This window comes from Dama dama, chromosome 11, assembly GCF_033118175.1.
Source record: "Dama dama isolate Ldn47 chromosome 11, ASM3311817v1, whole genome shotgun sequence".
NCBI lineage: Eukaryota > Metazoa > Chordata > Mammalia > Artiodactyla > Cervidae > Dama > Dama dama.
Window position 1 is genome coordinate 82,541,558 of NC_083691.1, and position 16,403 is coordinate 82,557,960.

The 16,403-nt window shown below is 33.2% G+C and overlaps 1 protein-coding gene across 3 annotated transcripts in view; it reads left to right on the top strand.

The window, feature by feature from the left end:
• Nucleotides 1-16,403, top strand: part of HNRNPLL (heterogeneous nuclear ribonucleoprotein L like) — a 39,666-nt gene that overhangs the window by 17,546 nt on the left and 5,717 nt on the right. For 2 of the 3 annotated variants that reach the window (XM_061155571.1, XM_061155570.1), the window contains exons 3-9: nucleotides 727-964; nucleotides 2,384-2,469; nucleotides 4,196-4,292; nucleotides 4,382-4,454; nucleotides 8,727-8,798; nucleotides 13,040-13,257; nucleotides 16,025-16,146. In XM_061155571.1, the coding sequence (XP_061011554.1) occupies nucleotides 727-964; nucleotides 2,384-2,469; nucleotides 4,196-4,292; nucleotides 4,382-4,454; nucleotides 8,727-8,798; nucleotides 13,040-13,257; nucleotides 16,025-16,146 (906 nt within the window). The remainder of the gene's footprint in view (nucleotides 1-726; nucleotides 965-2,383; nucleotides 2,470-4,195; nucleotides 4,293-4,381; nucleotides 4,455-8,726; nucleotides 8,799-13,039; nucleotides 13,258-16,024; nucleotides 16,147-16,403) is intronic. The other variant, XM_061155572.1, reaches the window with a different exon arrangement.

Genomic DNA, 16,403 nt, shown 5'->3' on the forward strand with positions numbered 1-16,403 from the left:
AATATCATTTTATGGATTCTTTAATATTTAAAAATGTCAGAATTTTAGAGGAAATTATTGTATGAAATTTCATTCTAGTTGCTTCATCTTTTCATTTTTTGTTTTTAGTAAGATGAATGACGGTAGTCATTTCTTAGTGTGGCACTTATTTGGAAAAATTCATTTGAGGTGGTAGTTTCTGTTGCTGAGGGGTCCCGTCTGCTAACCTTCTGTTGATTTTTTATTTTTTATTTTATTGAGGCATGGTTGACATACACTGTTGTGTTAACTTCTGCTGTACCGCAGAGTGGCTCAGTTATACATAATCTTTTTCATATTTTTTTCCATTATGATTTGTTACAGGATCTTGAATATAGTTCCCTGTAAGATCTTGTTGTTTCTCTGTTTATTTCTGTATCTAGATATTTTCTAATGCTGCTTATAAGTGGCAGCCTGAGGAATAAACTGGATGGGATTATTAGTAACTGATAACAGAATTGTGCTTGAGGAGGGCATGAGGTACATTAAAAGCTTTTAATTACAAGAGGAGCTTTCAAACGTATACCATCTACTCGGTATACCACAATTTATTTTGATAGTTTAAGAGTTTACTAACATTGGGTGTAGGTACTGAAGACTACTAGCCTGTATGATTTGAGACATTTTTAATTAAAGTCTGCTTTTAGTTGAGAAAAATGTTAATTAAACTTGCTATATTAAGGTATTCTTTCCCTATCTTCCTTTCAGTTATGTGATGATGATGCCATTTAAACGGCAGGCTCTGGTGGAATTTGAGAACATAGATAGTGCCAAAGAATGTGTGACGTTTGCTGCAGATGAACCTGTGTACATAGCTGGTCAGCAGGCTTTTTTCAACTATTCTACAAGCAAAAGGATCACTCGGCCAGGAAATACTGATGATCCATCAGGAGGCAACAAAGTTCTTCTGCTGTCAATTCAGAATCCTCTTTATCCAATTACAGTAGTATGTATTTTAGTAAGACAAACTAAATTAAACGTGATTTTGGAATTTGCCTTGGGTGACTAACCTGTAGTTTTCTTCACTGCCATATAGGTATTTGAAAATAGTGGGTTTAAAAAAAAAAGAATTATTAAAAGTAATCTTAGTTTTGACTATCAAGTTTAATGAACAAAGAAAGACATGTGATCACTGAAGTTGTAAAAAGGTCAGAAGCATAGTTGTCATAATTAAATAGGCACATTACTTTTATTTACTACTCTCACTGTTAACTCTCTTTCTGATAATAAAGTATAGACAGACTTGTTGAAAATGATCCAGGAAATCTCTGTCACTGGTATGCAAGCACATAAATTAAGAGCATCTACTAGGTAGTGACAGAATCCCGTGGTACAGTAAGATATATTTATCAGTATAAACTGTTTAGAGATAACTTGTTAAAAACTTCTCTTCTTCACTCTTTCAAGAAGTAATGTTAGAATTTTGAAAGGATTCATGTCCTGAGCCAGATGAGTTTTCTACTTTATAATAATTGCATGCTGTTTAATAATAAACTAGTGATAAGGACACTTGATTTTTGTAATGAATAAAATGTCATAATAAGAGGAGCTTCATTTAGTATGATTTCTAGTAAGAGTATATGCTATTTGAACATAAACTTTTAAAGCATTATTTTAAATTTAGATAGATACTATGTATCTGTTTACTTTTGTGATCTGTGTAGACTTATTAATAAACACCATTAATATATTTACAGTATTTGGTGTTTTGGGAAAAAGAATATAACTAGCACAAGTACTCTGACTTGTTTATTATATCCTTAGTTACCTAATGGTGTGGCTCTGTAATTGTAGGTACTCAAAAAATTTGAAAGTTGAAGAATTGTTCCTAATTTAGGGTTCTCTCTTAGATTCAGGCATCTTGTTTGGTGAAATTTAACTCTATAAATGATCTTCCCTGGGTCTTTTATCTATAGCCATTGTCCTTGAAAAATAAATACTGAGTTGTGCTACTCCTACTCTTTAATAAGTATTTTTAATTGTAATTTAAGTGATTATAATATTAAACATTTCAGAGTCACATTTGGGAAAAAATATAATTGGTTACAGCTTTGGTTTATTAATTGTATTATCAGAGATTCTTTTAGGTACTTAAAATACAAATTTGAGGATTCATTTAGAAGATTTTTAAGTAATAATGCTTTTCAAATGTTTCATTGGAAGTTCTCTAATGTGAGTATATTGTGTAGGTGAAGAAATAACTTTAGATTTATTAAAGTGTAACAGTTTTTAAAAGTTTAATTAGTGCTTAATAGAAATGACATCATGACAGGTTGGTTTTTTTTTTGTTAAACAAAATAGAGCTTAGCTTTATTATATTTCGTAATATAAGATGTGATGGAGTCTTGTTTTCTTTCCTTCCTAGGATGTTTTATATACTGTATGCAATCCTGTTGGAAAAGTGCAGCGTATTGTTATATTCAAGAGAAATGGGATACAAGCAATGGTTGAATATCCTTTATTTGTAAATTTTTTTATTGATGTGTATGAATGCTGTGTAATATAGATCTTTTTCCTGCTTAATAATTTTGAGAACAAGTAGTGTTTATTATCCCCTGCCATCTAGTTGTCTTAGGTTTAAAAATAAAACTGCAGTACTCACAGAGAATTTTACTATTTTTGGTAACTTCTACTGTTAAGTAATCTAGTGCTTCATCTTACCATTTGCTTGCTTTTTTAATGGGGAAAAAAACCCACTGATTATATGTATACTTGTATACCTTTTTGAAATTTATCTCAAATGGACTTTTCTGAATCTCTTTAAAATAGTTTGGAAGTATCAAAACGTTAGAATCAGTAGAATGTTTCTTTCCTTTTTTCATTGAATCTTTTAAATGATCATGGTTTATGTAAGACCTACTTTTCTAAGTTAAATTTGTTATACATTGAGTAAAACGAGCAAGCTGTATATATAGTACAATCCCATTAAAAAATAATTTAAGAAAAACATAAAACCCTAACCTATGTGTACATGTATATGCATAGAAAAAAGTAGGGATATATAATGGTAATATATATTATATATATTACTCTGGCAAGGTATTTTTGCTTTTTTTTATTACCACTTTTGTGATTTGATTTTTTTTTTAAAGTAAATTTTTAAAGGCCAGTAAAATGAGGATAAAGACTATAAACTCAACCTTCTCAGAAATATATAAAAATCAAGTATTTCTTTTGTTATTATATTGATTCTTTGTAATATTCTTCCTACTTTATTTTTTTGGCCTTGCTGTGTGGCTTGCAGGATCTTAGTTCTTGAAGCAGGAATTGATCTTTCGCCCTTGGCAGTAAAAGTGTGGATTCCTAATCACTGGACTGCCTAACAGAAAGTTACCTGTTCTTCCTACTTTGAGAGTACAGTATTTCCTATTCCAAGATAGCAAGCTGTAAAAAGAGAAGGGTTCTTGCTCTTGCCCAGTTGTCTCAAACCAGCACGGTCTGATCCGGAAATACAGCCTCTATATGTGCTGCCAGTGTTTCCACCAGTATGTGAAAGACATTGGCTTCACTAAGTTGACTAAGTGAACTTCCTTGAATGGATCATCCAGCACATCTAACTTCAGTTCAGTCGTTCATTTGTGTCTGATTCTTTGTGATCCCATGGACTGCAGCGCGCCAGGCTTCCCTGTCCATCTCCAATTCCTGGAGCTTGCTCAAACTCATGTCCATTGAGTCGGTGATGCCATCCAACCAACCATCTCATCCTCTGTCATCCCCTTCTCCTCCTGCCTTCAGTCTTTCCCAGCATCAGGGTCTTTTCCAATGAGTCAGACATCTAAGTTATGCAGAAATGATACTAGGTCCTTGTATATAAAATAAAAGTTTAAAAGCTTCAAAAATCTAAACAAAAAGAGAGCAAGCTGGCCTTTGATAGGGAATGAGACCATGCTCCATTTTCCCCCTTCCACTCCCCAATTTATAATGTATTATAATTTATAATGTATAATAGGTCATCAGATGACCTAGAAGGATTAATGTAGATATTTTGGTTGCATTATGTATTCTTTGGTACCCTTGATCTTATAACTAAATTCTTGTACTAAAAATTGTTAGAAATTTTATTTCATAAAGCATTTTCAGAAGTAAGTTATTTCTGACTTTTTTCAGTCCACTTCTTAGGGATTGAATAATAATAAATTTTGGACACTTTAAACCAAATTTCCTTAATAGAGCTTATGTTTGAATCAGTCCTTTGTGCCCAGAAAGCTAAAGCAGCTCTCAATGGAGCAGATATATATGCTGGATGTTGCACACTAAAAATTGAATATGCAAGGGTAAATATTTTTTTTTCAACACTTTGCCAAAGAAGTTATTTATGCTTTGGATACACAGTTTGAACTTCCTTTCTTTTTAATCTTAACAGCCAACTCGTCTAAATGTTATCAGGAATGACAATGACAGTTGGGACTACACTAAACCCTATTTGGGAAGACGAGGTAAGTATTTTATGCATTTTAGATGTACTTGACATCTGCTGTCAAATTTTTACATGCAGTTAGATTCCTTTTTCCTGACATGAGCTAGTTCATTCAAATGAAAATCTTGTTGGTGAAGCTTTTGTTGCAAAAGGCCTTGTAATGCTGGAAAAGAACCTTGAACATTAGTGCCCCCTTCTGGTATGTACTGAGTTAACTTATATTTAGTTCAACAAGGAGCCCACACATACAGGCACGCCCGCAGTTCAAGGACTTGCATTTCTCCAAGCAGCTCTCTCTCTTTGGAGGAGAGGAAACTGATTCAGAATATTCCTTACAAACTTCAAACTTGCACACTGCTTCTCTATGGAAAGGACTTTCCCCCCAAGCTGGACGAGGCATTAAGAAGGATAGAGGACTCCAGCAGGCTGACTCTACACTTCATCATGCACAACATCGGCATCAACAAAAAGCCCTCTGAAAAACTCAGACTTGCAATTCACCTTGACTGCATACTGCATGCACCATCACCCCAAGTTGTCAAGGAGGACACTTAACAGTACTTCAGACTTGCACGGGATGAATGCCATGATAGACTGTGCCCATTTATTCCAGTTGTGTGTAATATTGGTTTGATTGCCCTTCAGGTTTCAGTTGTAGAATTTAAAGCTTTTCACTGACGATACTACATTTTATCTACAATGTTGTAAATCTTAATGCCCATTGCTGTAACTGTTAGCAGCTTAGATTCAAATTGTTAATCGAATCCTTAAAAGAGGATATAATCCTTAATAGAGCTATCTACAGGTCTTGGGAATTATAATGCTCAACCAATCCACACAGATATTAAAGATAAAAGAAATAGATGCATACTTGCTGCACCTAAGATTACTTTTTTGTTTTTGTTTTCCTCAATTGTGGACATTGAATAACATAATAATGAAAAGATGCATTATATGTAAAAGAAGATTTTCTGTGTGGTTTGATTTTTGTAAAGTGGCTGTTTATAAGTTGTCACTTTTTGTAACAATTTAAGAGTATCATTCATGTTAATCTGTGTAACTAGAAATTTTGACCTTTCAAATGTAGGTGAAAGTACCATGTCTGTTCAAGGTAGAAGATATTTAAACTTTATAAATCTGAAAACGGGAGCATTTCATTTGAGATGCATTTTCACCTATAACTTATAAATGCTAGATTTCATGAGCATAGATTTGAATGATAAAATTGTTCAACTGACTGTGTGGCAATTCTGGAATATACAAATCAAAATGTGGATCTTGTAAAAACAAGGGGGCTGCAGTATTGGCTACATCTCAACTACAATATCAGTGTTTGAACCATGTGTTGGGAAACCTCACCAAGATGAGTATATCCATAGAAGTCAATAAACTAGGAAAAATTTTATGCATCCAAAATATATTGGTCAGTAGGAACTCCATAGTGCATGTACTCCTGCCAAAAAAAAAAAAAAAGAGAGACAATGTGGTGATCTTTGCATGTTCAAATATTTAGGATTTGGGGGTAATTGACCCCTTTAATTCTTAGTTCTCAGGAAATCATCTTGCCTTATGCATGGGATTGCAAACAAGTTTGATAATGCAGCTTAGGCTGGACCCCACATTTTTTACTGCTCACAGAAATCTGCTTGGCCTGGGCTTGGTGCAGTTGCATACAGTACTGAAAAGCAAAGCCTTAGCACTCAAACAACAGAATGAGTGGTTGATGAGAAATCTCTCACTTCTGTCAGGTCACAGTCACCGAACATTGTTTTGTGTTTTTCTAAACTCATTTGAAATAGTAAAGTAAGTTTGGTTACTTTTCTCTTAATGTTTCTTAAAATATTAATGGACATCCTTCTTATTTTAATAGTGCTTATTTCTGTTCTTTTAAAAGAGCTGAGTTTTACAAAACTCAGCTTAAATTAGATTTTTATACAAGAAATTATAGTCAGGAAAGTTTAGAAATGTAAGATAGAAATTTAAATAGGGAAATATAATTAAAGGAGGTAAAACAGTTAGCTGTTTGTACTTTGAAAGGGAAAAAAATTCTTGTTTTCTGATTCCTTACAGATATTTGTCTGTACAGCAAATATCATATAGCAGTTTATTTTTGTTTTTGTAGTGACTTCAGCTTCCATTGAATTGTAACTTTTTCTACCAAAAATGAGAATGACTTTATAGATATAACCTCATTTCAAAAAGTTCTTTTCAGGTCAATTTACATTTTAGTGCAAAGAATTCTTAGCCTAGACTCCAGAGAATCCCCCCAGAAATGTTAAACAAAACGTGTGTGTGTGCATCTTTTGGGGGAGAAAGGTCCACAGCTTCCATCAGATTTCAGACCGAATCCATGAAAGTTTACAAACCACTGTTTATACATTGATAAATTCAGTGTTTGACTCTTCCTTATACTTCTTTTTTATTTTTATTTTTTCTTCCTTATACTTCTTTATATGACCTTATGTTAGGTAGTGCATTCTTCCAATTATTGAAGAGAAATTATTAAAGAGAAATAATGACAATGTTTGGCTGAAAGATTCCTTACAGATCATCTACTCTCACTCCTTCATTTTATGCATAAAGATTATTTCTATGATTATATAGCAAATTAGTGGTTAAGTTGAAATCTTAGTTGATTCCCAATTCAGTGCTCTTTCTTTTATAGCACACAGTTAACTGTCAGTAAAACCAAGCCATGAAGACTTTATGATGGTTTTGGTTTAAGATTCTTAGATCAGATAAGCACTTATATTTAGCATTTGGTTGCATTCTTGAGCAGAGGAATGTTAGCAGAGTGGAATAGCAGACTGGATTGATAGAGTGAGACTTAAATGATAATACTGGGAAGAAGGAACTGTGAGTGTTTAGATTGGAGGAGAAATAAATAACTTTGGGAATATGGAGAGGATCATAATAACTTCTAAGCGTTTGAAAGAGTTTTTGGAGAAAGACTAAGTATTGAGTAAGGCTGTGAGGCCCTAAATGGAGTAGAATATATTTAGAGGACAAATTTCTATACAATATAGAAATTAATTTTTTCATGATTTAGGACTAACTGAAAATGTAAGGGAAAGTAATGAGTACTTTGTTACCAGAGTTGGGTCAGCAGAGGCTAGGTGGTCCCAGTTGATAGTCTCAGGGATGATATAAAGAGAATTTATACACTGAATAAAAGTTGAACTAGATGACCTCCTAGGTCCCTTTCAATGCTGTGATACTTGAAATAGGTAATTAAAACAATACTTCTGTACCCTGAAGTGAAAATTAAAGTATTTCTCATCTCCCATTAACCTCATTTGTTTAGGTGACTAAGGATATGTAGAAAACCTTTCTCTTTGAATTTTCAAAGAATGACCAGACTCTTAAAATTCATTAAAAAAAAAAAAAAGAAAATCTTACTGAATACCATAATTTGATCAGCAAACTTTCTCAAAATATTACACAATGATTTTTAAAGTTTACTAACATAGGAAGTACTATTTTAGAAACTTTGAAGTAATTTTTTAAATTGTTATCTTAGATTTGAGGAAATTGGCATGCCTCCCCTAAAGATGTAGTTAGTATAAAAATTATCCTTTAGGAGTATTGTAGTACTCTCGTCCAATAATGTAGCCCCCTTGGTTAGCTTTAACTTGGCATATTTAAGCTTTGGGGGTGTTCCTAGTTCTGCCTGGTGTTAAGGTCTATAGACAATGGCCAATCCATGATACAGTATGGGCCAGTGATGTGAAAATCTCCAGCTCTCAAGTCAGTAGGTGTTTGTAAATATGTGTATATACATACAAAATACTCTGTGTTTACTGATTGTGAAACCATGTAATACAGGTTGTTGTTGGCTTATGCTGAACTTCTTGAAAGAAGCCCACTTTGAAAATGTGTTGCTGTTGAAGCTAATAGTATGCATCAGGTACTGTCTTTCAAAAGTACTGCACTTAAAGCTTGTTTTAAAGACATGTATTGGTAAAAAAACTTCTGTACAGTGTCAAGCTTTAGCATTGTGTACCTCACTTTCTGAAAAGTATCCATTCTTTCCTTAAATTCGAAAGTGTGATTGTATTTGGCGTTTGCCAAAAAGATATTTTCAAGTTAAGTGGAATTTGTTAGATAGAATTATTTTCTTAAACTTCTGGTGTTTGTATTTAAATTGGATATGAATGGATGTTTAACATTAACCAGGAATCACATTTCTCATGAATTGTAATGGATGTTTTGAATGGGTGTTTCCCATGTGAGAACTCTGTTAAGTACTTGAGTCAAAATTGTTAAAACCCTGTTTCTACTTTTGTGTCAGATAGAGGAAAGGGTCGCCAGAGACAAGCCATTTTGGGAGAACACCCTTCTTCGTTTAGACATGATGGCTATGGTAAGTTTGTCAAGGCAGAAGGAAGGTAGTATAGACAAACTCTTAGAATTTTTGCATTTCTGATGAAGAATGGCACAATTCTTGTCTCTCTTTTTTTTCTGCTCACTTGAGTTAGTTTATGGGATCAGTCTCTTATTAATATACTCCAAAGGAGTTGTCCAAAATCCTTTGTTTTCTTAGGCTGTTGTTATATCACATAATCTTTGGGATAAAGGAGAGCTCTTGTTTAGGATTGAAAGCTTTTTTACTGTTACATTTTGTTTTGTTTTGGTTTTGATTAGTTATGAGCTCCAGACTGTTAGAAGACCAAAAAGAAGTATAGCTCAGTAAGTGTATTTTCTTCCATTTCCAGCAGTTATGAGCAAAGAGGAATTTAGAGTAATAAAAGGCAGAGTGAATGGGATATTTGTTGAAAAGGAAACATGATTTTGGTTAGATCGCTAATTCTTTTAGTTCTACACTTGGTTAAATTTGTATTTAGTTCTTTTTTTTTTTTTAAACTTCTTAGTTTTAATGTTTGCTATGTTGATAAATTAAGATTATGAAACCTAGATTAATAATCTTCCCCAGGGAAAAGTTAGGTATCTGGCTGTGGTCTTTATAAGTAGATGTTGAGAATTGTTGATAAAAGTTTAAACTGGTTCTAAGTTCTGTGTTTTTAAATACTTTTTTAGTTTTTAGCAGTAGTTATTGACCCCACCTATTCTGTGGTTTAAAGTTGAAGTACAATTAGCATTACTATTAAAAGTGGTAGAAAACAGAAATTGCTATGTTGTGTTCTTGGGATTTATTATTGAACAAAGCCACCAGTGTTTCCTGTTGTTTGAAATGTTTTCAAATAGTGTACATATTTGGTGACCATTCTTTGCTGTGAGTTTTAGCTTAATCCCTAGTGTCTTTTTTTGAATTCGAGGAATTAATTACATGTGTGTGGATGTCTCTAATTGTTGATTTTTTATGGTAGTCTGTATTGCAGAAGAGATTTTGAAACAATATGTTATATCAAAACAGTAATTGTAGTATAAAGTGAAAATCTTACTGCAGTCATTATAGTGTATTCCTTGATCATTTTCCTTAGTTGTTTCTTTAACAGTAAATATTAATATGGTCATACAAGTAGTTCTGATCCTTCAGTAAAGAAACCCTGTTAGGTATTTACTGTGCATTGTATAATGGAGGGTTTCAAAAGAATGGCTCATCAAAGTTTGTCAGTATAGTTGTAGATTATATAAATGTGTCATGGCAGTCAGCTTAAGGCCAAAAATTGGTTAAATATTCTGCCAGAGGGAGTTAGAAAAAAATCTGTGAGCATATATATGAAGGACAAAGTACTACAGTAATGATGACACAAACTATTTTCTTAGTGTGGCTTTTCAGGTTTGTCTTCACTTAATAAAATACATGAAAATTAATAAGAATATGTTATATGCCCTAGAAGAACTTTGTCTTTTCTGAAAGCCTGTTGTGAAATTCTCTGTTGGTTTCATGCCAACAGAGAGCATGTGTGTATAAATTTTAAGATGTAAGCTTAAAGAGAGATGCAAAACTCTTTGGAATGATGTTTGTTAAATAGGGATCATTCAGGTTCTGAAGAGTCCTGCTGAAGGATGGTTGTGGTGGGTTTGTGTAGGGGCACCTGCTCTGAGCTGTGTTTATTGAAACATTTGTCTCAGAGGAAAGTTTGCTCTGTTTTCCTAGGGAAGTAAGCAGGATGGGGGATAGGAGATAATGATGCATCAAGATTGACTGAAGAGGGAAGTAGCATGAAGAAACTGGGGTAAGAGCAAAGATGGAAGTCAGTGCTCGTGATACTGAGCCTTTTTTACAGATGCTTCAAATCATAGCTGTGTCCCTTCAGGTCAGCAGTTCAGCAAAGCAGGTTCATTTGCATTTTGGTGTCATATCATAGGTGACTTTTCCTTTATAATAGCATGTGAAAAAGGAAAAAGTTTATTTAATAGATTAAACTTGTTCACTAGTTTATTATAGCAGTATAAATCTGTGCTTTCAGAATTCTTTAAATCTTTATTTGAAAGTCCAGCCATGTGATGTGCATGGTAGAAGCCCTCATACTTGAAAAGCGGCAAAAAATAATGTACAGATTTTAAAGTATTGACGATGGGGAAGGCCTTCAAAGTGTTCAAAATGCCATTTATATAGCATTTTCTCATATAAGTGAATTTTTAAAAAACAGAAGCAGCAATACTTTTTGCATGAGTTATTTAGAAAGCTTTTAAGAGACTTGTTTTTAGTCTTCTTAATATAGGTAATGATTTAAATAGTGTATATAGCATAATTTAACCCTGCTGGCTCAGTGTCATTACAAACATCAGATAATCTTTTGCACTGAATTTGTTACCTATGGCATTGGATCTAGAGTTTTTGGACCTTGGTCAACTTCAGCAGAGTGGAAGTTTCCATTACCCATCTAACATACATTTTCCCACTTTTTGTGAAAAAATTTAGTCATAATAGTGTAGTGGCATTACTGTACAAGCAAATGGTAGTATTAGGGGAAGGGCTGGGTGTAGTATAATATATATGTGCATTTTTGCAGTAGGGGTAAGAATAATGGATATTTAACGCCACCATATGTGTAATAGTCTAAATTAGAGGCCGAAATACAGAGAGGCCGAAATACAGGTAATTACTTAACAAGTAACTCACCATGAGCTATAGTGATTGTTTTGATAAACTAGATTATGGACAATAAGAGCAGTTGAAAACCTTGACCAGTTTAAGGCAACACTGATGATGATATATTGATAAAGTATGCCTCCATAAAATTGCAGGAATTTACACTATATTTACATGTGCTCAGTGATAGTATTTCTGTGTTGTTATGAATGACAGCTATATTTAGAATATTGAATACTGAATCCACATAAGCTGTAGTAATGTGCTATGATACCAAAATATAGTAGTTCTTAGTAACTCACTCAGTAGATGACAAGTGTTCCTTAGTCTTACATAAAATTGAAAGCCAGTGGCATTACATATTCTTTATTTCTTGAAAATGAGGGAAGGACTTGGGTTTTTGGATTGGCTTCTTGCACAGTAAGAAAATCTTTCTATGCACCCCAGAGTATGCTTCTATAATCACTGACTCAGCTCAGTCGGTAAAGAATCTGCCTGCAGGGCAGAAGACCCAGGTTCAACCCCTGGGTCGGGAACATCCCCTGGAGAAGGAAATGGCTACCCACTCCAGTATCTTGCCTGGAAAATCCCATGGACAGGGGTGGGCTGCAGTCCATGGGGTCACAAAGAGTCGGGCACGACTGAGTGACTAACACTTCACTTCAGGAGCGCTAAGATGTGTGGGTTTACATTTTTGAGTTACATCTCTCCATCTTCATTGCTTGTTCTCAGTTCTTATGCCTCTCTTCTTCCTGTAAATGTGCCCTCTGCCAGCTTTTAGTATCACAGTTTCTCTGGACTCCTTCATTCCCGTCTATTCCATTCAGTCTAGCTTTGTTTTTCCTTTTGCTTCTAGTCTTTTATGGATGGGAAAACTGAGTAAATTGAAGTTACTTAGAGCTACTCTAGAGTTAGCTAGTTGATTCTTAGTAAAGATTCTTAGAATGAGAGACATAGTTTTGTGTGTGTTTCTGTGACAGCAGATTCAGATATTCAAGCATTATCTTCTTTTGGATTCTTGATGTTGCAAAAAATGGAAGTTGCTGAATAATGATAACCTCTGAGTGTGTTTGTGGGGGGTTATTAACTAAATAATAACCAGGCTTTTTGTATCCTAAATTAGAATCAGGAGAATACAATACTAGCCTGAAAGTATATTAATAGTAAAATATATTCAAGGGGACAGCTTCTTAGTGGAACTAAAGGTGTTATCTGTATATAGATTTCACTGAAGATTTTATTGTATTATTCCATCCTCCAAAAGATGTTGGCAGGTTTTTTTGAGTTTGATGTATAATTTATATAGTGGCCCAAAGTTTTACACTGATTCCTTTTCATCCATCCATAGCCTGATCTTACTTTTTTGTTAAAATCACTTTTTAAAAATAAGAACTTAAATCCTGGTGTATGCAGTTGTGTGCAGGTCAGTGTATATTGGATCTGGTACAAATAAATACAGATTTTTGTTAATTCCCACAGGTTATATTTGAATATTCATACATTTGAGTTTTCCTTGGATGTGCATCAACCTAGCTAATAAGAGTTTGTTTTTGTGTGTGGTGAAGTGTGTCTGCTAAAGTTTTATTTTGTTTTGTTTTTAATAGGATCCCATGGTCCATTATTACCTTTACCGAGTCGTTACAGAATGGGCTCTCGAGATACACCTGAGCTTGTTGCCTATCCATTACCACAGGCCTCTTCCTCTTACATGCATGGAGGAAATCCCTCTGGTTCAGTTGTAATGGTTAGTGGATTACATCAACTAAAAATGAATTGTTCAAGAGTCTTCAACCTATTCTGCTTATATGGAAATATTGAAAAGGTAAGTTTCATTTTTTTAAGAAATTATTTTTTAAAGTTTCATTTTATATTAACTTCTTTTGCTAGGATATATAATAGGAAAATCTGAAAAGGCTGCAGATACATGTGTCTTCTTATATTTAAGAGCATGCAGGTTCTTTCCATAGTTATCCACATGAGTTAAAAATTCATTAGGTAGAAATTTAGAAATTGTTTTTTGTTTGTTAGTGATCAGAGTAGATTGTTGATACTAAAAATATTTTTCTATTTTTATTGAAGCATAGTTGCTTTACAGTGTTGTGTTAGTTTTTGCTGAATAGCAGAGTAAATTACTAATATAAATAGAAGTCTAAAATGGTAAGTAGTTTAGTCAATTACTAGCATATTATAGGCATAAAGCCTATACTTTTAAAATCACTTTAGATATATTCTGGTATTTAACATATTGAACTGTGGAATTTTGAAAGAGCAGTTAGTTTCTTGGAGCTTGGTTACATAAACATGTCTTAGCACTTGGCTGTCTATGAATTTTAGGAGAGTTCTAAATTGATACATCTGCCTCCCAAATGCTAGAGTTCTAGTATCTTCTGCAGGACAACATGCTTTTACCTCAAATCAGTATTTGAAACTGACCCACTTTGATAGACTGTGTCCAAAACTTTCTGTCTGGAGGCTTTATACTGAAAAAGTAGCAAAACATGTAAATTTCACATGCTTTGAAGATCTTTAAAACTTCATTGAACCTTATTTTCACTAGATAGCTCTGTGCTTTCCCCAGATCTGTGATGTTTTATTGATATCTCACAAACACTTAGAGTCCCTGTCACAAAGTATGTTCTAAACTATTTTTGAAAGAATCATGGAAAATTTAACTGGGGAAATGATTGGTAGTCTTACCAGTTGTTTGATACATTTGCTAATTTGAGTTTCAGTACTGTAGTATGTTGTTTTTTCCTGTTGTTTTAAGTGATTTTAGTATTGTTTTCACAGCAATAAAAGAAAGTACAGTGTGTGAGTCATAAGTGTATGTGGGGGGGCATGGAATTGCTACTCTAAGTTCTTAGTTCATTAATTCTAAAGCCCCCTTGATCTGAGACAGTAACTTGGAACATCTCTGATAAAAAGAGTTTCCGCTACCTATTTGACCATGTGAAAGAGAAAAAGGAAAAAAGAAAATTCCATATTTGGTGTAGGGGATAACATAAGGAATATTTCTGCTTGTATAACTAGCCAAGAATACATGGAACAGATTTAGCAGCATTGAGAAAAGTAGTTCAGAGTTTTTTATATACACATATATCTTATACATCTGGGTGTTCTGTTAAGGTCCAGGAACTGCATAATTTATAATTGATATGCTTTAATGTGTATTTTAACCTTCTTTACATAGTGTTACTTTTCTGTTTGTGCTTTTCACATTTGTAGACAACTGGAGTCAGGCAATTTAACCAACATTTTTAGAGCATTGTTTTTTTGTGTTGTGAACTATTGTCTCATTTAGAAATCAAAATCACTTTCTAATAAAAACAAAATTTTCTGTATGTTATTTGAACAATTCTGGTCTCTCCACATCTCGAAAAATTAAAAAATTTAAATGATACATTTTAAGCCATCATAGTCCTTTAAAGATCTATTTATGGTTAGTTTCTTCTTTTTTTTTGAGATTTACCAGTTGAACTACATACTTCACATACATATTTGGTCACTATTATATTTGTAGAAATGTTATTGGATTAAATCAAGGGAGAGAAATTTTGCCCACAGGAACGCAATTGATTTCAAATAAAACTGAAAAGTCCCACTACAGCTGAGTTTTGTTCAAGTACAGGTGTAGTATAAAAATACTAGGATAGCCTATTAAAATTGATAGTTGCAGTGATAGATATAAATGCTATGTTGCAATTTTTTGTGTAAGTACTCTCACTATTCCTTGAGGTTAATAGGTTAGAACTGTGTTTAATATGTTATTAACATTAGTAATACTTAATAGATATTTAGGGATTTGTCCAAGGCATAGGCACTATGCTGAAAGATAGTCATACTTTATCCCATCTAACCCTTATAGCATTATATACTAAAACTGGAATAATATGAGAGGATAAATATGGCTTCTCTCAAAGATGTCGTGAAAACGTGTATTTCCGATTTTTTAAACTGCCCCTACCTTGCCCAAGCCTTCCTACTGGAAATGCTATCTCAAGGTCATTTTGTATTACTTCTCATATAGTATCTTGTTTGTTACTAAGGCAATAAATAGCATGCTGAATAGTTGGTAATTATTATTTACTTTAACATTTCTGACCTTCCTACTTGAACATAAGCTTTAAGAAGAACATGTCTTAAAAAAAAAGACCATGTCTGTTATGTTTGCCATTAAATCCCCAGTACATAGTACGGTGCATGATTATTAAAACATATTAGGTACTTAATAAATATTTATTGGATGAATAAATATTGATGAGTTCTGCCAAATGTTATCATTATCTCCATTTTAGAAGGAAATCTGTGACTCAGAGAAGTGAATTGCCCCACATCACACAGTTAATAAATAACAGAGTTAGGGTAAGCCTCTGCTCTTCTTCAGTGTGTTATACAATAGAATTGCAGTCTTCTGTTTTAAACTATTGCATTTTGATAGGAGTTAAGAGTGTCCAATAGAAGAGCAGAATAAAGTTAAGATTCCAGGTGTTCTTCTTTACTTGCCATCAACCACTTATAATCTCTTTTAGAAATTCTGTTACTGTTAAAGAGAATTAAATGTTCACCTTTTGGGGATTTTGTACTTACAGGTAAAATTTATGAAGACCATTCCTGGTACAGCACTAGTAGAAATGGGCGATGAGTATGCTGTAGAAAGAGCTGTCACACATCTTAACAATGTCAAATTGTTTGGAAAAAGACTTAATGTTTGGTAATTATTTATCTTAAGTGGTAAATTTAAAAAACATTATCCTTTTTATCAGAGACATTAATTTCCATTTCAGAATATTTTAATGTACCTGAGGGCATGTCTGAAACTAGCAGCTATAATGGTGTCATTTTAGACACTTCAGATCATATAATTTAGATTTTGTGTATTACTTGTACATAGTTTCATAAAGCAAAATGTTAAAATGAGCAATTTTTTGTTTTCTAATATGAAATTATATTCAGTAGGTTTTTTTAAGT